Here is a 23,478-nt window from a genome sequence, read left to right as displayed (position 1 = left end):
TCCCCTCTCAAAATCCATTTCCATGGCAACTTGAATCACATGGGCTTTGCATCCAGGTAGAAATGCTGTCACTGAGACCCTAACTCTCTTATATTGGAAGTAAATGGACAGTTTGAAGCACAACTGTTTACAGCCTGACATTCTCAACACTTTTCTGAGACTTTGGAGATTCAGTCTGTCCACTGTTAGCACACAGGCTGTTGCCATTATCTCCAAATGTCAACACCTTCTTCCCAGTAAAACAATCTGGGCAAGTTGGATCTGAGTATCAGCATACACGTTTTTTGCAAAGGGGAGGTGAAGATGGCAGCTTTGAAATGGAGGGGGTTAGTACTTCAGGAGAGGGAAGAGAATATGCAGTGTAAGTTTTAGAAAGAGGAGCAGAATATAGATAACACAGGCATGGAAAGGAGAAGTTAACCAGAGTTAGTACTTAAGACAGTCACAGTCATCCGACTTTTGCTGACTCATCCAGGACAAAGCTTCACTGACCACTACCACCACCACCCCCTATCCACCCCTTAAATATTCACTTCCTCCACCACCAAGGTACCACCACAGCTGCAATGTGTACCATCTATTAGATGAATTGCAGCAATTTCTTATATTGATTTCTTATACCAGCATCTCAAATTCGTGATCTGCCTAGGGGAACAAGTGCAGCAGGCACATGAGAACACCACCACCTGCCAAGTTCCCCTCCCACACCATCCTGACTCAAATGTATCGCCACTCCTTCATCAACACCCTACCTAACGGCACTGTGGGTGTAGCGACAACACACGGACTGCACAGTTCAAGACAGCAGTTCGCCAACACCTTCTCAAGGGTGATTAGGGATGTGCAATAAATGCTGGCCTCGTCAGTGATGCCCAAAACCCATGAGTGAAGAAAAAATGGAAGTACGGACAGTGGACACATCCCTGAGTACCAGTTAGCAAATGGACGAGTTCAGGCAAATCATACGAAACACAATCTTGAGAAGCCCAGTTACAGCTGTGGTTTTGTACTAAAACCAAGAATGAAGTCAAATTCAGTCAGGGAAAGCATGTGGAAGAAGTAGAGGCACCAAATTTGGTTATTGATGAGTATAAAGTGAGGAGCTTCTTAGTGGCCTACAGGCATCTTAGAATAAAGGCTATCGATGACCAATCCACAGCTTATCTGCTTGCATGTATCCAGATGCATATCATTTCCTTTTGCCACTTATAATTAATGTACATGCATGGGTGAAGCAGAGGCTTAATCTTATATTTACTAACAAAGTACTAAAGTTACTGAAACTAGACTCTCAAACTTATTAACCAATAACCTGCCTTTGGCAGAGGTCAGAATCTTATCTTCAGATATTTATTTCTCAATTCCAAACTTATCCTACTCAGTTGTGTGGACATCTCCAGGGACATGCCCCCTCTTGTGGAATTTGATGATGTTGCTGATTAAATGATGGGTTTGTACTCTAGCCTCTGGGCCCAGGTTTTGGGACATATAGTCAGGTTGTGCCACACTGATGTAGTAAAAGGGAAAGCTTACAAAAAGTGCATCAGCAAACATGCATTATTTTGGTACAGAAACCATGCCTCTGTAAAGAGGATAGGGTCAAGTGTAAAGGAAATGAACAAATTGCATTAACATAGCACATTTAATGTCAAAAGATGCCCAAGGCAGCTGATCAAAAATGAAGAATAGGGACAAATAGTAGTGTAAAAAGAGACAATCAAAAGCTTGATGAAAGTAATGGACTTAAGGTTTTTAAAGGCAGAAGCAAAAATTGAGAGGATGAGGGATTTTTCCAGAGAGTAGCTCCAAAGCTGCTGAATGTCACCAATATATTTGGACCCTGCCCCAAACTTCCTATTCTTGCCATCAAGCCCATCCCCTTCTCCAGTCCGAGTGAACCTGAAATTTCTCCTCATCTCAGTCATAAATAGACAGCTCCTTATCCTGAGACTGTGCCCACGTGTACTAGATTCCGCAGTCAGAGGAAACAACATCTCAGTATCTACCCTGTCAAGCCCCATCAGAATTTTGTATGTTTCAAAGAGATCGCTTCTCATTCTTCTAAACTCCAGAAAACATAGACCCAATTTACTCAGCCTCTCGTTGTTGAACAACCCTTTCATCACAGGGATTGTGCAAAGATAGGTGGACAGAATGTAAGGAACAGCAAAGGATGACTAAAAGATTAATAAAGAGGGAAAAATTAGAGTGCGAGAGAAAGCTAGCCAGAAATATAAAAACAGACAGTAAGAGTATCTATAAATATTTTTAAAAGAAACAAGTTAACAGAGTGAGCACTGGTCTTAATAGAAAGTGAATCTGGAGAATTGATAATGGAAAACAAGGAAATGTCAGGTGCATTGAACAAGTATTCTGCAATCACTATAGAGGACACAAGTAACATCCCAGGAGCAGCTATAAATCAGGAAATGGAAGGGAGGGAGGAACTCAGGAAAATTACAATCACCAGAAAAGTGATACTGAGTAAATTGTTGGAGCTGCGGGCTGACAAGTGCCCAGGTGCTGATGGACTTCAGCCTACAGTCTTAAAAGAAGTGGCTAGTGAGATAGTTGAAGCTTCGGTTTTAATTTTCTGAAATTCCTTAGATTCAGGGAAGGTCCCATTCGATTGGAAGATACCAAATGTAACTCCATTATTCAAAAAGGTAGGGAGGCAGAAAGCAGGAAACTACAGGCCAGTTAGCTTAACATCTGTCATAGGGAAAATGTTAGAAGCTATTATTAAAGAAGTTATAGCAGGCACTTCGACAAGCTCAAGGTAATCAGGTAGAGTCAACATGGTTTTGTGAGAGGGAAATCATGTTTAACCAACTTATTGGAGCTCTTTCAGGAAGTAACACGTGCTGTGGGTAAAGGGGAACCAGTGGATGTACTATACTTAGATTTCCGGAGGCATGTGATAAAGTGCCACATCAAAGATCATTGTGGAAGATAAAAGCTCATGGTAGATGGGGTAACATATTGGCATGGATAGAAGATTGGTTAGCTAACAGGAAGCAGAGAGTAGGCATAAATGAGTCTTTTTCAGGTTGACAAGATATAACGAGTGGTGTGCCACAAGGATCAGTGCCGGGAACTCAACTGTTTACAATTTATATAAATGACTTGGATGAATGGGATAGTTGCAAATTTGCTGATGACACCAACATAGATAGGAAAGTAAGTTGTAAAGATGACATAAGGAGGCTACACAAAGATATTTGATAAAGATAAAGAGAGGTTAAGTGAGTAGGCAAAGATCTGGCAAATGGAGTATTGTGGGAAAATTTGAAATTGTCCATTTTGGCAGGAAGAATGAAAGAGAAGCACATTATCTAAATGGTGAGAGATTGTAGCGCTCTGAGAGGCAGAGGGATCTGGGTGTCTTAGTGCATGAATCACAAAAGGTTAATATGCAGGTACAGCAAGTAATTAGGAAGGCTAATAGAATGGTATTATTTCTTACAAGGGAATTGAATACAAAAGTAGGGAGGTTATGCTTCAATTATACAGAGCACTAGAGAAACCGCATCTGGAGTACTGTGTACAATACATTGTATGTAAATATGTTGGAAGCACTTCAGAGAAGGTACCAGACTAATACCTGGAATGGGTGGGTTGTCTTATGATGAAAGGTTGGACAGGCTAGGTTTGTATCTGCTGGAGTTTAGAAGAGTAAGAAGTCATTTAACTGAAACATATAAGATCCTGAGGGATCTTAGTGGATGTGGATAGAATGTTTCCTCTTTCGGGAGAATCTAGAACTAGGGGTCACTGTTTAAAAACAAGAGGTCGCCCATTTAAAACGGAGATGAGGTGAAATTTTTTCTCTCAGAGGGTCGTGAGTGTTTGGAACTCTCTTCCTGAAAAGACAGTGGAAGTGGGGTCTTTGGATATTTTTAAGGCAGAGGTGGATAGATTCTTGGTAAGCAAGGAGGTGATAGTTTATTAGGGTAGGCGGGAGGCAGGTTTGAGGTTACTATCAGATCAGCCATGATCTTATTAAATGCCAGAGCAGGCTCAAGGGGCCTGCTCCTTGTTTGTATGCTTGGACCAATCTAGTGAACCTTTCACTGTACCACCTTCAGTGAAAGTATATCCTTCCCTAAATATGGAGACCAAAACTGCAGAGTATTCCAGGTGTGGTCTCACCAAAGCCCTATACAATTCTAGCAAGACTTATTCTTACGATAAAAGTGAATAAACTCTCACTACCCCACATTATACTCCATCTGCCATCTTGTTGCCCACCCACTTAACTTGTCTATATCTCTTTGCAGCCTCTGTGTCCTCCTCACAACTTAAATTTCCACCTAGCTTTTAATGGTCAGCAAACATAGATACAGTATTCTTTGTCTCTTTCTTCAAGTCATTAATATAGACTATAAATAGCTGAGGCCCCACTAATGATCCTTGCAGCACCCCACTAGTCACAGCCTGCCAACTGGATGTGCCCCATTTATGCCTGCTACTTGTTTCTTGTGCATCAATCAATTCTCAATCCATGCTAATATATTACCCACAACTCCATGAGCTCTTCTCTTGTTGATTAACCTTGTGTGGCACCATATCGAATGCCTTTTGGAAATTCAGGTACACTACATCTACTGGTTCCCCTTTATCTATCCTAATGATTACATCCTCAAAAAAAAAGTTTCTCCAGTACTTTATCTCTGCTGATATTAATTTCCTCACTCTTATTATCCAATAGGTTGCCCTCTATTTCTGGTTTGTAACTTTGCCTTATACTATAAAGACAGACAAAATATTTCCTCAATGTCTGCCATTTTCACATTCTCCATAATAATTTCTCCTGTCTCTGCTTCTAAGGGACCAATATTTACTTTAGCTACTTGTAAAAGCTTTGACAATTCTTTTGATATTCCTGGCCAGTTTGCTCTCAATCTATTTTTTCCCCTTTTTAATAAATCTTTGCTGGTTTCTAAAACCAGCCCCAAATACTCAGACTTGCTACTAGTCTTTGCTGCTTTATAAGCTTCTTCTTTTAACTTAATACTACCCTTCAAGTCATTAACAAGCCATGAATGGATCTTTCTTGTTGAGTTTTTGTTTTTCAATGGAATGTATTTTTGAATTGAAGGGAGCTTCCCTCCTGAACAGAAGACTGGAGTTGGAGGTTGCAGAAAAAGCTACAGAGGTTTAGTAGCAAAATCAAGGTGAGATTTTAAACTGATTGCATTGCGGACAGTGAGGACAAGGAGATGACCGACTGGAACACACTACAGGCAGCTGAGTTTTTGGCCACTGAGGCAAAGACTAAGAGGCCGGCATGAATTATGTTAGAAAATGAGTCTATAGAAAGAAAATGTATATGTAACAGAAAGTTCCCATCATTAGTTATATAATTAGTGATAAAAGACAGGATTGGTTCCCTTTTCAGTCAGTGGACATAACAGGACATCAAAATACAACAGCCAAAGAATCCACTGTATAAAGACAGAAAGCTAAATTAAACTTACCAATCTCGACTTCATTTGAATTTGCAGCTTCTCGTAAACGCTTTTGAGCTGCAAAGTAAACAGAATTATTTGTAAAACATAAATGATGAAGGAACAGACAGAGCCCACTAAGTAGGTCCAACTGATAATGGTACACAAACATTTCTCTATGATTGGGTCAATGCACATTGTTCCTGCTCAGTTTACTTAACAGCCAAATACTTAATATTGCACTCATGGTTTCAAATGTAAGCGTCTCTCACCCATCCAGTCCTGATAATCTAAAATCTGTTGCTTTTAACATTGCAGGTTCTACTGACAGAAACATATGTATACAATTTGGTTTTAAAAATACTGAGTGGGACACGGCTACAGTATCCAACACTGTGGCCATTCACTGCTCACTGTGCAGGAAAAACCTATCCTCTTAAAGGTGGTATAGGTTGTTTAACTACACGTTCAGCGCTGCCATTTCTGGGATCTTTTTGTGCAGAAATGGGCTGCTTGTTTGCCTATGCTATACTTCAAAAATTAATTCAGTTGCTGTCAAGTGCTTTCGCATATCCAGAGGTCGTGAAAATGGCTATTTAAATGCGAACTTTCCTTCCACATCAACCAGCCACTATCAATAACAAGGAGTCACCTACTTCCAGGGGCAACATTCAGATGTTAAAAAAAAGTCCCATCTACCCACTGTGGTGAACCTCCTGCTATTCTTCAAAATGCTACCATGGGATCTTTCACACACATCCAAATCAGCTGACAGGGTTTAATGTCTGATTTTTAAGGTGGCGCCTCTGGCAATTCAGCTTTCCCACAGTATTGCACTGGAAGTGTTAACCTTGATTATGTGGTCAAGTCTCTGGAAGGGGGGGGTTAAACACACAAACCTCCTGACCCAGTGATTAAAAATACAATCCACTGAGCTCAGGACAGGAAGTTGGGAATATCAGAAACAACCCTCAAGCCAAACTGAACCAACTCAAAGCAACCAACCATCCAAACTGAGCCAACCCAATCCAAGTATGATCACCCAATCCAAATCAACCCAATATGATCACCCAATCCAATCCAACTCAACCCAATTTGATCATCCAAACCAACCCAATACGATCACCCAATCCAATCCAACCCATACGATCACCCAATCCAATCCAATACGATCACCCAATCCAACCCAACCCAATACGATCACCCAATCCAACCCAACCCAATACGATCACCCAATCCAATCCAAGCCAATCCAATACAATCACCCAATCCAATCCAAGCCAATCCAATACAATCACCCAATCCAATCCAAGCCAATCCAATAAAATCACCCAATCCAATCCAAGCCAATGCAATACAATCACCCAATCCAATCCAAGCCAATACGATCACCCAATCCAACCCAACCCAATATGATCACCCAATCCAATCCAACCCAATACGATCACCCAATCCAACCCAACCCAATACGATCACCCAATCCAACCCAACCCAATACGATCACTCAATCCAATCCAACCCAACCCAATACGATCACCCAATCCAATCCAACCCAACCCAATACGATCACCCAATCCAATCCAACCCAATACAATCACCCAATCCAATCCAACCCAACCCAATACGATCACCCAATCCAATCCAACCCAATACGATCACCCAATCCAATCCAAGCCAATCCAATACAATCACCCAATCCAACCCAACCCAATATGATCACCCAATCCAATCCAACCCAATACGATCACCCAATCCAACCCAACCCAATACGATCACCCAATCCAACCCAACCCAATACGATCACCCAATCCAATCCAACCCAACCCAATACGATCACCCAATCCAATCCAACCCAATGTGACCACCCAATCCATCCAACCCAACACAATCACCCAATCCAATCCAATCCAACACGATCACCCAATCCAACCCAACCCAATACGATCACCCAATCCAAACCAATACGATCACCCAATCCAACCCAATACGATCACCCAATCCAACCCAATATGATCACCAAATCCGACCCAACCCAACCCGATATGATTGCCCAACCCAATCCAAAATGATCGTCCAATCCAATCCAAACCAATATGATCACCCAAACCAATCCAACCCAATATGATCGCCCAATCCAATCCAACCCAATACGATCACCCAATCCAATCCAACCCAATATGATCACCCAATCCAATCTAATCTAATCCAACCCAATACGATCACCCAATCCAACCCAATATGACCACCCAATCCAATCCAACCTAATACGATCACCCAATCAAATCCAACCCAATATGAGCACCCAATCCAACCCAACATGATCACCCAATCCAACCTACCATGATCATCCAATCCAACCTACCATGATCATCCAATCCAACCTACCATGATCACCCAATCCAATCCAACCTAATACTATCACCCAATCCAATCCAACCCAATATGATCACCCAATCCAATCCAACCCAACATGATCACCCAATCCAATCCAACCCAATATGATCACCCAATCCAATCCAATCTAATACGATCACCCAATCCAACCCAATATGATCACTCAATCCAATCCAACCCAATATGAATACTCAATCCAACCCAACATGATCACCCAATCCAATCCAACCCAACATGATCACCCGATCCAATCCAATATGCTCACCGAATCCAATCCAACCCAATATGATCACCCAATCAAATCCAACCCAATATGATCACCCAATCAAATCCAACCCAATATGATCACCCAATCCAATCCAACATGATCACCCAATCCAACCTACCATGATCATCGAATCCAACCTACCATGATCACCCAATCCAATCCAACCTAATACGATCACCCAATCCAATCCAACCCAATATGCTCACCCAATCCAATCCAACCCAACATGATCACCCAATCCAATCCAACCCAATATGATCACCCAATCCAATCCAACCCAATATGATCACCCAATCCAATCCAACCTAATACGATCACACAATCCAACCCAATATGATCACTCAATCCAATCCAACCCAATATGAATACTCAACCCAATATGAATACTCAATCCAACCCAACATGATCACCCAATCCAATCCAACATGATCACCCGATCCAATCCAACATGCTCACCGAATCCAATCCAACCCAATATGATCACCCAAACCAATCCAATGCGATCACCCAATCCAATCCAACCCAACATGATCATCCAATCCAATCCAACCCAACATGATCACCCAATCCAATCCAATCCAACATGATCACCCAATCCAATCCAAACCAACATGTTCACCCAATCCAATCCAACCCAACATGATCACCCAATCCAATCCAATATGCTCACCGAATCCAATCCAACCCAATATGATCACCCAATCCAAACCAACCCAACATGATCACCCAATCCAACCCAATATGATCACCCAATCCAACCCAATATGATCACCCAATCCAACCCAATATGATCACCCAATCCAACCCAATATGATCAACCAATCCAATCCAACCCGATATGATCACCCAATCCAATCCAACCCAATATGATCACCCAATCCAACCCAACCCAATATGATCACCCAATCCAATCCAACCCAACCCAATATGATCACCCAATCCAATCCAACCCAATATGATCACACAATCCAATCCAACCTAATACGATCACTTAATCCAATTAAACCCAACCCAATACGATCACCCAATCCAATCCAACCCAATATGATCACCCAATCCAATCTAATCCGACCCAATACGATCACCCAATCCAATCTAATCCAACCCAATACGATCACCCAATCCAACCCAATATTACCCAATCCAATCCAACCGAATACGATCACCCAATCCAACCGAATACGATCACCCAATCCAATCCAATCTAATATGATCACCCAATCCAATCTAATACGATCACATTATCCAATTAAACCCAACCCAACATGATCACCCAATCCTATCTAATCCAACCCAATACGATCACCCAATTTCAATCCAACACAATATGATCACCCAATCCAATCCAACACAATATGATCACCCAATCTAATCCAATCCAATATGATCACCCAATCCAATCCAACCCTATACGATCACCCAATCCAATCCAACCCAATACGTTCACCCAATCCAATCCAACCCAATACGATCACCCAATCCAATCCAACACAATACGATCACCCAATCCAATCCAATATGATCACCAAATATTAGAAAGAACCCTCAAGCCAAACTGAACCAACTCAAAGCAACCAACCATCCAAACTGAGCCAACCCAATCCAAGTATGATCACCCAATCCAAATCAACCCAATATGATCACCCAATCCAATCCAACTCAACCCAATTTGATCATCCAAACCAACCCAATACGATCACCCAATCCAATCCAACCCAATGCGATCACCCAATCCAATCCAACCCAATGCGATCACCCAATCCAATCCAACCCAATGCGATCACCCAATCCAATCCAACCCAATGCGATCACCCAATCCAATCCAACCCAATGCGATCACCCAATCCAATCCAACCCAATGCGATCACCCAATCCAATCCAACCCAATGCGATCACCCAATCCAATCCAACCCAATGCGATCACCCAATCCAATCCAACCCAATGCGATCACCCAATCCAATCCAACCCAATGCGATCACCCAATCCAATCCAACCCAATGCGATCACCCAATCCAATCCAACCCAATGCGATCACCCAATCCAATCCAACCCAATGCGATCACCCAATCCAATCCAACCCAATGCGATCACCCAATCCAATCCAACCCAATGCGATCACCCAATCCAATCCAACCCAATGCGATCACCCAATCCAATCCAACCCAATGAGATCACCCAATCCAATCCAACCCAATGCGATCACCCAATCCAATCCAACCCAATGCGATCACCCAATCCAATCCAATCCAACCCAATACGATCACCCAATCCAATCCAATCCAACCCAATACGATCACCCAATCCAATCCAACCCAATACGATCACCCAATCCAATCCAACCCAATACGATCACCCAATCCAATCCAACCCAATACGATCACCCAATCCGATCCAACCCAGTACGATCATCCAATCCGATCCAACCCAATAGGATCACCCAATCCGATCCAATCCAATAGGATCACCCCATTCGATCCAACCCAATAGTATCACCCCATCCGATCCAACCCAATACGATCACCCAATCCAATCCAACCCAATACGATCACCCCATCCAATCCAACCCAACCCAATACGATCATACAATCCAATCCAACCCAACATGATCACCCAATCCAATATGATCACCCAATTCAATCCAATCCAACCCAACATGATCACCCAATCCAATCCAACCCAATACGATCACCCAATCCAATCCAACCGAATGCGATCACCCAATCCAATCCAACCGAATGCGATCACCCAATCCAATCCAACCAAATACGATCACCCAATCCAACCCAATATTACCCAATCCAATCCAACCGAATACGATCACCCAATCCAACCGAATACGATCACCCAATCCAATCCAATCTAATATGATCACCCAATCCAATCTAATACGATCACATTATCCAATTAAACCCAACCCAACATGATCACCCAATCCTATCTAATCCAACCCAATACGATCACCCAATTTCAATCCAACACAATATGATCACCCAATCCAATCCAACACAATATGATCACCCAATCTAATCCAATCCAATATGATCACCCAATCCAATCCAACCCTATACGATCACCCAATCCAATCCAACCCAATACGTTCACCCAATCCAATCCAACCCAATACGATCACCCAATCCAATCCAACACAATACGATCACCCAATCCAATCCAATATGATCACCAAATATTAGAAAGAACCCTCAAGCCAAACTGAACCAACTCAAAGCAACCAACCATCCAAACTGAGCCAACCCAATCCAAGTATGATCACCCAATCCAAATCAACCCAATATGATCACCCAATCCAATCCAACTCAACCCAATTTGATCATCCAAACCAACCCAATATGATCACCCAATCCAATCCAACCCAATGCGATCACCCAATCCAATCCAACCCAATGCGATCACCCAATCCAATCCAACCCAATGCGATCACCCAATCCAATCCAACCCAAAGCGATCACCCAATCCAATCCAACCCAATGCGATCACCTAATCCAATCCAACCCAATGCGATCACCCAATCCAATCCAACCCAATGCAATCACTCAATCCAATCCAACCCAATGCGATCACCCAATCCAATCCAACCCAATGCGATCACCCAATCCAATCCAACCCAATGCGATCACCCAATCCAATCCAACCCAATGCGATCACCCAATCCAATCCAACCCAATGCGATCACCCAATCCAATCCAACCCAATGCGATCACCCAATCCAATCCAACCCAATGCGATCACCCAATCCAATCCAACCCAATGCGATCACCCAATCCAATCCAACCCAATGAGATCACCCAATCCAATCCAACCCAATGCGATCACCCAATCCAATCCAACCCAATGCGATCACCCAATCCAATCCAATCCAACCCAATACGATCACCCAATCCAATCCAATCCAACCCAATACGATCACCCAATCCAATCCAACCCAATACGATCACCCAATCCAATCCAACCCAATACGATCACCCAATCCAATCCAACCCAATACGATCACCCAATCCGATCCAACCCAGTACGATCATCCAATCCGATCCAACCCAATAGGATCACCCAATCCGATCCAATCCAATAGGATCACCCCATTCGATCCAACCCAATAGTATCACCCCATCCGATCCAACCCAATACGATCACCCAATCCAATCCAACCCAATACGATCACCCCATCCAATCCAACCCAACCCAATACGATCATACAATCCAATCCAACCCAACATGATCACCCAATCCAATATGATCACCCAATTCAATCCAATCCAACCCAACATGATCACCCAATCCAATCCAACCCAATACGATCACCCAATCCAATCCAATCCAACCCAATACGATCACCCAATCCAATCCAACCCCAATACGATCACCCCATCCAATCCAACCGAATGCGATCACCCAATCCAATCCAACCGAATGCGATCACCCAATCCAATCCAACCAAATACGATCACCCAATCCAACCCAATATTACCCAATCCAATCCAACCGAATACGATCACCCAATCCAACCGAATACGATCACCCAATCCAATCCAATCTAATATGATCACCCAATCCAATCTAATACGATCACATTATCCAATTAAACCCAACCCAACATGATCACCCAATCCTATCTAATCCAACCCAATACGATCACCCAATTTCAATCCAACACAATATGATCACCCAATCCAATCCAACACAATATGATCACCCAATCTAATCCAATCCAATATGATCACCCAATCCAATCCAACCCTATACGATCACCCAATCCAATCCAACCCAATACGTTCACCCAATCCAATCCAACCCAATACGATCACCCAATCCAATCCAACCCAATACGATCACCCAATCCAATCCAATCCAACCCAATACGATCACCCAATCCAATCCAACCCCAATACGATCACCCCATCCAATCCAACCGAATGCGATCACCCAATCCAATCCAACCGAATGCGATCACCCAATCCAATCCAACCAAATACGATCACCCAATCCAACCCAATATTACCCAATCCAATCCAACCGAATACGATCACCCAATCCAACCGAATACGATCACCCAATCCAATCCAATCTAATATGATCACCCAATCCAATCTAATACGATCACATTATCCAATTAAACCCAACCCAACATGATCACCCAATCCTATCTAATCCAACCCAATACGATCACCCAATTTCAATCCAACACAATATGATCACCCAATCCAATCCAACACAATATGATCACCCAATCTAATCCAATCCAATATGATCACCCAATCCAATCCAACCCTATACGATCACCCAATCCAATCCAACCCAATACGTTCACCCAATCCAATCCAACCCAATACGATCACCCAATCCAATCCAACACAATACGATCACCCAATCCAATCCAATATGATCACCAAATATTAGAAAGAACCCTCAAGCCAAACTGAACCAACTCAAAGCAACCAACCATCCAAACTGAGCCAACCCAATCCAAGTATGATCACCCAATCCAAATCAACCCAATATGATCACCCAATCCAATCCAACTCAACCCAATTTGATCATCCAAACCAACCCAATATGATCACCCAATCCAATCCAACCCAATGCGATCACCCAATCCAATCCAACCCAATGCGATCACCCAATCCAATCCAACCCAATGCGATCACCCAATCCAATCCAACCCAATGCGATCACCCAATCCAATCCAACCCAATGCGATCACCCAATCCAATCCAACCCAATGCGATCACCCAATCCAATCCAACCCAATGCGATCACCCAATCCAATCCAACCCAATGCGATCACCCAATCCAATCCAACCCAATGCGATCACCCAATCCAATCCAACCCAATGCGATCACCCAATCCAATCCAACCCAATGCGATCACCCAATCCAATCCAACCCAATGCGATCACCCAATCCAATCCAACCCAATGCGATCACCCAATCCAATCCAACCCAATGCGATCACCCAATCCAATCCAACCCAATGCGATCACCCAATCCAATCCAACCCAATGCGATCACCCAATCCAATCCAACCCAATGCGATCACCCAATCCAATCCAACCCAATGCGATCACCCAATCCAATCCAACCCAATGCGATCACCCAATCCAATCCAACCCAATGCGATCACCCAATCCAATCCAACCCAATGCGATCACCCAATCCAATCCAACCCAATGCGATCACCCAATCCAATCCAACCCAATGCGATCACCCAATCCAATCCAACCCAATGCGATCACCCAATCCAATCCAACCCAATGCGATCACCCAATCCAATCCAACCCAATGCGATCACCCAATCCAATCCAACCCAATGCGATCACCCAATCCAATCCAACCCAATGCGATCACCCAATCCAATCCAACCCAATGCGATCACCCAATCCAATCCAACCCAATGAGATCACCCAATCCAATCCAACCCAATGCGATCACCCAATCCAATCCAACCCAATGCGATCACCCAATCCAATCCAATCCAACCCAATGCGATCACCCAATCCAATCCAATCCAACCCAATACGATCACCCAATCCAATCCAACCCAATACGATCACCCAATCCAATCCAACCCAATACGATCACCCAATCCGATCCAACCCAATACGATCACCCAATCCGATCCAACCCAGTACGATCATCCAATCCGATCCAACCCAATAGGATCACCCAATCCGATCCAACCCAATAGGATCACCCCATCCGATCCAACCCAATAGGATCACCCCATCCGATCCAACCCAATAGGATCACCCCATCCGATCCAACCCAATACGATCACCCAATCCAATCCAACCCAATACGATCACCCCATCCAATCCAACCCAACCCAATACGATCATACAATCCAATCCAACCCAACATGATCACCCAATCCAATATGATCACCCAATCCAATCCAATCCAACCCAACATGATCACCCAATCCAATCCAACCCAATACGATCACCCAATCCAATCCAATCCAACCCAATACGATCACCCAATCCAATCCAACCCCAATACGATCACCCCATCCAATCCAACCGAATGCGATCACCCAATCCAATCCAACCGAATGCGATCACCCAATCCAATCCAACCAAATACGATCACCCAATCCAACCCAATATTACCCAATCCAATCCAACCGAATACGATCACCCAATCCAACCGAATACGATCACCCAATCCAATCCAATCTAATACGATCACCCAATCCAATCTAATACGATCACATTATCCAATTAAACCCAACCCAACATGATCACCCAATCCTATCTAATCCAACCCAATACGATCACCCAATTTCAATCCAACACAATATGATCACCCAATCCAATCCAACACAATATGATCTCCCAATCTAATCCAATCCAATATGATCACCCAATCCAATCCAACCCTATACGATCACCCAATCCAATCCAACCCAATACGTTCACCCAATCCAATCCAACCCAATACGATCACCCAATCCAATCCAACACAATACGATCACCCAATCCAATGCAATATGATCACCAAATATTAGAAAGAACCCTCAAGCCAAACTGAACCAACTCAAAGCAACCAACCATCCAAACTCTGCCAACCCAATCCAAGTATGATCACCCAATCCAAATCAACCCAATATGATCACCCAATCCAATCCAACTCAACCCAATTTGATCATCCAAACCAACCCAATACGATCACCCAATCCAATCCAACCCAAAGCGATCACCCAATCCAATCCAACCCAATGCGATCACCCAATCCAATCCAACCCAATGCGATCACCCAATCCAATCCAACCCAATGCGATCACCCAATCCAATCCAACCCAATGCGATCACCCAATCCAATCCAACCCAATGCGATCACCCAATCCAATCCAACCCAATGCGATCACCCAATCCAATCCAATCCAATACGATCACCCAATCCAATCCAACCCAATACGATCACCCAATCCAATCCAACCCAATACGATCACCCAATCCGATCCAACCCAGTACGATCATCCAATCCGATCCAACCCAATAGGATCACCCAATCCGATCCAACCCAATAGGATCACCCCATCCGATCCAACCCAATAGGATCACCCCATCCGATCCAACCCAATACGATCACCCCATCCAATCCAACCCAATACGATCACCCCATCCAATCCAACCCAACCCAATACGATCATACAATCCAATCCAACCCAACATGATCACCCAATCCAATATGATCACCCAATCCAATCCAATCCAACCCAACATGATCACCCAATCCAATCCAACCCAATACGATCACCCAATCCAATCCAATCCAACCCAATACGATCACCCAATCCAATCCAACCCCAATACGATCACCCCATCCAATCCAACCGAATGCGATCACCCAATCCAATCCAACCGAATGCGATCACCCAATCCAATCCAACCTAATACGATCACCCAATCCAACCCAACCCAATACGATCACCCAATCCAATCCAACCCAATACAATCACCCAATCCAATCCAACCCAATACAATCACCCAATCCAATCCAACCCAATACAATCACCCAATCCAATCCAACCCAACCCAATACGATCACCTTATCCAATCCAACCCAATATGATCGCCCAACCCAATCCAAAATGATTGTCCAATCCAATCCAAACCAATATGATCACCCAAACCAATCCAACCCAATATGATCGCCCAATCCAATCCAACCCAATACGATCACCCAATCCAATCTAATCTAATCCAACCCAATCCAATCCAACCCAATATGACCACCCAATCCAATCCAACCTAATTCGATCACCCAATCCAATCCAACCCAATATGATCACCCAATCCAATCCAACCTAACATGATCACCCAATCCAACCCAACCCAATACGATCACCCAATCCAATCCAATCACCCAATCCAATCCAACCCCACCCAATACGATCACCCAATCCAATCCAACCCAATGTGACCACCCAATCCATCCAACCCAACACAATCACCCAATCCAATCCAATCCAACACGATCACCCAATCCAACCCAACCCAATACGATCACCCAATCCAACCCAATACGATCACCCAATCCAACCCAATATGATCACCAAATCCGACCCAACCCAACCCGATATGATCGCCCAACCCAATCCAAAATGATCGTCCAATCCAATCCAAACCAATATGATCACCCAAACCAATCCAACCCAATATGATCGCCCAATCCAATCCAACCCAATACGATCACCCAATCCAATCCAACCCAATATGATCACCCAATCCAATCTAATCTAATCCAACCCAATACGATCACCCAATCCAACCCAATATGACCACCCAATCCAATCCAACCTAATACGATCACCCAATCAAATCCAACCCAATATGAGCACCCAATCCAACCCAACATGATCACCCAATCCAACCTACCATGATCATCCAATCCAACCTACCATGATCATCCAATCCAACCTACCATGATCACCCAATCCAATCCAACCTAATACTATCACCCAATCCAATCCAACCCAATATGATCACCCAATCCAATCCAACCCAACATGATCACCCAATCCAATCCAACCCAATATGATCACCCAATCCAATCCAATCTAATACGATCACCCAATCCAACCCAATATGATCACTCAATCCAATCCAACCCAATATGAATACTCAATCCAACCCAACATGATCACCCAATCCAATCCAACCCAACATGATCACCCGATCCAATCCAATATGCTCACCGAATCCAATCCAACCCAATATGATCACCCAATCAAATCCAACCCAATATGATCACCCAATCAAATCCAACCCAATATGATCACCCAATCCAATCCAACCTAATACTATCACCCAATCCAACCTACCATGATCATCGAATCCAACCTACCATGATCACCCAATCCAATCCAACCCAATATGATCACCCAATCCAATCCAACCTAATACGATCACACAATCCAACCCAATATGATCACTCAATCCAATCCAACCAAATATGAACACTCAACCCAATATGAATACTCAATCCAACCCAACATGATCACCCAATCCAATCCAACCCAACATGATCACCCGATCCAATCCAACCCAACACGATCACCCGATCCAATCCAATATGCTCACCGAATCCAATCCAACCCAATATGATCACACAAACCAATCCAATGCGATCATCCAATCCAATCCAACCCAACATGATCATCCAATCCAATCCAACCCAACATGATCACCCAATCCAATCCAATCCAACATGATCACCCAATCCAACCCAATCCAACATGATCACCCAATCCAATCCAACCCAACATGTTCACCCAATCCAATCCAACCCAACATGATCACCCAATCCAATCCAATATGCTCACCGAATCCAATCCAACCCAATATGATCACCCAATCCAAACCAACCCAACATGATCACCCAATCCAACCCAATATGATCACCCAATCCAACCCAATATGATCACCCAATCCAACCCAATATGATCACCCAATCCAACCCGATATGATCACCCAATCCAATCCAACCCGATATGATCACCCAATCCAATCCAACCCGATATGATCACCCAATCCAATCCAACCCAACATGATCACCCAATCCAAACCAACCCAACATGATCACCCAATCCAACCCAATATGATCACCCAATCCAACCCAATATGATCACCCAATCCAACCCAATATGATCACCCAATCCAACCCAATATGATCACCCAATCCAACCCAATATGATCACCCAATCCAACCCAATATGATCACCCAATCCAATCCAACCCGATATGATCACCCAATCCAATCCAACCCGATATGATCACCCAATCCAATCCAACCCAATATGATCACCCAATCCAATCCAACCCAATATGATCACCCAATCCAATCCAACCCAATATGATCACCCAATCCAATCCAACCCAACCCAATATGATCACCCAATCCAATCCAACCTAATACGATCACTTAATCCAATTAAACCCAACCCAATACGATCACCCAATCCAATCCAACCCAATATGATCACCCAATCCAATCTAATCCAACCCAATACGATCACCCAATCCAATCTAATCCAACCCAATACGATCACCCAATCCAACCCAATATTACCCAATCCAATCCAACCGAATACGATCACCCAATCCAACCGAATACGATCACCCAATCCAATCCAATCTAATACGATCACCCAATCCAATCTAATACGCTCACATTATCCAATTAAACCCAACCCAACATGATCACCCAATCCTATCTAATCCAACCCAATACGATCACCCAATTTCAATCCAACACAATATGATCACCCAATCCAATCCAACACAATATGATCACCCAATCCAATCCAACCCAACCCAATATGATCACCCAATCCAATCCAACCTAATACGATCACTTAATCCAATTAAACCCAACCCAATACGATCACCCAATCCAATCCAACCCAATATGATCACCCAATCCAATCTAATCCAACCCAATACGATCACCCAATCCAATCTAATCCAACCCAATACGATCACCCAATCCAACCCAATATTACCCAATCCAATCCAACCGAATACGATCACCCAATCCAACCGAATACGATCACCCAATCCAATCCAATCTAATACGATCACCCAATCCAATCTAATACGCTCACATTATCCAATTAAACCCAACCCAACATGATCACCCAATCCTATCTAATCCAACCCAATACGATCACCCAATTTCAATCCAACACAATATGATCACCCAATCCAATCCAACACAATATGATCACCCAATCTAATCCAATCCAATATGATCACCCAATCCAATCCAACCCTATACGATCACCCAATCCAATCCAACCCAATACGTTCACCCAATCCAATCCAACCCAATACGATCACCCAATCCAATCCAACACAATACGATCACCCAATCCAATCCAATATGATCACCAAATATTAGAAAGAACCCTCAAGCCAAACTGAACCAACTCAAAGCAACCAACCATCCAAACTGAGCCAACCCAATCCAAGTATGATCACCCAATCCAAATCAACCCAATATGATCACCCAATCCAATCCAACTCAACCCAATTTGATCATCCAAACCAACCCAATACGATCACCCAATCCAATCCAACCCAATGCGATCACCCAATCCAATCCAACCCAATGCGATCACCCAATCCAATCCAACCCAATGCGATCACCCAATCCAATCCAACCCAATGCGATCACCCAATCCAATCCAACCCAATGTGATCACCCAATCCAATCCAACCCAATGCGATCACCCAATCCAATCCAACCCAATGCGATCACCCAATCCAATCCAACCCAATGCGATCACCCAATCCAATCCAACCCAATGCGATCACCCAATCCAATCCAACCCAATGCGATCACCCAATCCAATCCAACCCAATGCGATCACCCAATCCAATCCAACCCAATGCGATCACCCAATCCAATCCAACCCAATGCGATCACCCAATCCAATCCAACCCAATGCGATCACCCAATCCAATCCAACCCAATGCGATCACCCAATCCAATCCAACCCAATGCGATCACCCAATCCAATCCAACCCAATGCGATCACCCAATCCAATCCAACCCAATGCGATCACCCAATCCAATCCAACCCAATGCGATCACCCAATCCAACCCAACCCAATGCGATCACCCAATCCAATCCAATCCAACCCAATGCGATCACCCAATCCAATCCAACCCAATACGATCACCCAATCCGATCCAACCCAATACGATCACCCAATCCGATCCAACCCAGTACGATCATCCAATCCGATCCAACCCAATAGGATCACCCAATCCGATCCAACCCAATAGGATCACCCCATCCGATCCAACCCAATAGGATCACCCCATCCGATCCAACCCAATAGGATCACCCCATCCGATCCAACCCAATAGGATCACCCCATCCGATCCAACCCAATAGGATCACCCCATCCGATCCAACCCAATACGATCACCCCATCCAATCCAACCCAATACGATCACCCCATCCAATCCAACCCAACCCAATACGATCATACAATCCAATCCAACCCAACATGATCACCCAATCCAATATGATCACCCAATCCAATCCAATCCAACCCAACATGATCACCCAATCCAATCCAACCCAATACGATCACCCAATCCAATCCAACCCAATCCAATCCAACCCAATACTATCACCCAATCCAATCCAACCCCAATACGATCACCCAATCCAATCCAACCGAATGCGATCACCCAATCCAATCCAACCGAATGCGATCACCCAATCCAATCCAACCTAATACGATCACCCAATCCAATCCAACCCATTACGATCACCCAATCCAATCCAATATGATCACCAATCCAATCCACCATGATCATTGAATCCAATCCAATCCAATATGATCGCCCAATCCAATCCAACCCAATATGATCGCCCAATCCAATCTAACCCAATATGATCGCCCAATCCAATCCAACTCAATATGATCGCCCAATCCAATTCAATATGATCGCCCAATCCAATCTAACCCAATATGATCGCCCAATCCAATCCAACTCAATATGATCGCCCAATCCAATCCAACTCAATATGATCGCCCAATCCAATCCAACTCAATAAGATCACCCAATTCAACCCAATATGATCACCCAATCCAATCCAATATGATCGCCCAATCCAACCCAATATGATCACCCAGTCCAACCCAATATGATCACCCAGTCCAACCCAATATGATCACCCAGTCCAACCCAATATGATCACCCAGTCCAACCCAATATGATCACCCAATCCAAATCGCCGTATGTAATCGCCGAACCCAATATCCACTCCCAACCACTGGACAGACTGACCGAGGACTTCTTTGCCCAGGGGACAAGCCTTGCGGTGAACCTTAACCTTCCATTTCAGGCGGTTGACGCCCATTTTCCCGGTCAGCTCCTGTTGGCGGCCTCCCGTCTCCCCCCGCTCCTCCTGCTGCTGCTGCTGCCACATGAAGTGCAGGTAGCCGAGGCTTTCGGCCCGGTCGCCGGCGCCCAGGCGGCCGCAGTCCTGGCCGAAGGCGGCCAGCTGGAAGGCAGCGGCCGCTCCCCGGCGCTCGGACATCGGGTACTCGCCCTCGGAGCTCGAGCGCTCCGACACGGCATCGTCGTACGAGGCGGCGGCCGCCATGCAGCAAGCTCATTCGCTCTCGGCCTTCCGGCTCTACCTCGGCATCGCGGCCCGGGACAATTATTTCGGAAAAATGTATTTTCTCCTCATCCCAGCAACCATTTTCCCCGCCCGCCCTTTTGCTGTTAAAAATAAACAGAGGAGCCGGGCCCGGCTGATTGATGCGGCGGCCAGGCAATCGGAACGGCCGTCCGTAGCTGATGATGTCACTCCTACCCAATTAGATGGCCCGCTTGCGCGGATGGGCGGGATCCAGAGGGTGGTGGGGGGGGGGGGGGGGGGGGGGGTCCTTCAACCGTTGAAGGCTGTCAAGCTGACTGCCTGATGGCAGCTATCCTGACCCTTTCGCTGCTGAGTCAGGGTGTCTGATGGTGGTGTGGCTGGGCTACGGTTGCCAACTCTCCAGGTTTGGCCTGGAGCCTCCAGGGATGGAAGGTCAATCTCCCAGGACCCTGCTGTGTTGCAGCCCTGGGAAAAAAAAATCATCAGGACATTGTCATTTGGTTTGAACATTTCTCTTTACCAGGTATTAAAAAAAATATTGAAAATGGGGGACAAAGGCTGTTTGACTGGCAGTCAATCGTCATCCAGTTGGGTAAGGAGTCTCTTTGCTTTCCAATTGGCGTAGGAAGGCAGTGTGTCACAAGGATGGATGTGTTGGCCAACCGAATGGCTGGAACGTGGGGGCACATCATGTGATGAATCCTCCAGGAATACATTCAATCATAGCTGGCAACCCTATACTGGGTAGGTCATCCCGAGCCCTGGATCTAATGATCCAGAGACATGAGTTCAAATCCTGCCATGGCATCACGTGGAATTTAAATCCAATTGATTAAATAAATTTGGGATTTGACATAAAAACAAAAGTACTGGGAAAACTCAGCAGGTCTGGCAGCACCTGTGGGGAAAGAGTTCACTTTTCAAATCCAATATGACTGCTTCAGAACCCAAGAATCGCAATGGACTCGACATTAATTGTTTCTCTCTCTACAGATGCTGCCAGCTGTTTTTCCAGCAATTTCTGATTTTAAGATCTCTGCCATCTGCAGTATTTACTCTGGGATTTGAAAACCTGCCTCTGCTCATCTGCTTCTGAAACCCTCATGCATGCCTTTGTTACCGTTAGACTTGACTATTCCAATGCACTCCATCTCCTACCCTACATGAACTTTAAATCATCCAAAATTCTGCTACTCACATCCTGTTCAGCCCTGTG

At 44.5% G+C, this 23,478-nt stretch overlaps 1 protein-coding gene across 1 annotated transcript in view; it reads right to left on the bottom strand.

The window, feature by feature from the left end:
* Positions 1-22,442, bottom strand: part of ankrd54 (ankyrin repeat domain 54) — a 32,413-nt gene extending 9,971 nt beyond the window's left edge. The window contains exons 1-2 of the mRNA XM_041178149.1: positions 21,941-22,442; positions 5,481-5,528 (exon numbers count right to left, since the gene is read on the bottom strand). Coding sequence (XP_041034083.1) covers positions 5,481-5,528; positions 21,941-22,259 — 367 coding nt within the window. The 5' untranslated portion in view covers positions 22,260-22,442. The remainder of the gene's footprint in view (positions 1-5,480; positions 5,529-21,940) is intronic.
* Positions 22,443-23,478: the final 1,036 nt, after the last annotated feature.

This window comes from Carcharodon carcharias, chromosome 31 (genome assembly GCF_017639515.1).
Source record: "Carcharodon carcharias isolate sCarCar2 chromosome 31, sCarCar2.pri, whole genome shotgun sequence".
NCBI classification, from domain to species: Eukaryota; Metazoa; Chordata; class Chondrichthyes; order Lamniformes; family Lamnidae; genus Carcharodon; species Carcharodon carcharias.
This window is presented reverse-complemented; position numbering and strand designations above follow the sequence as displayed.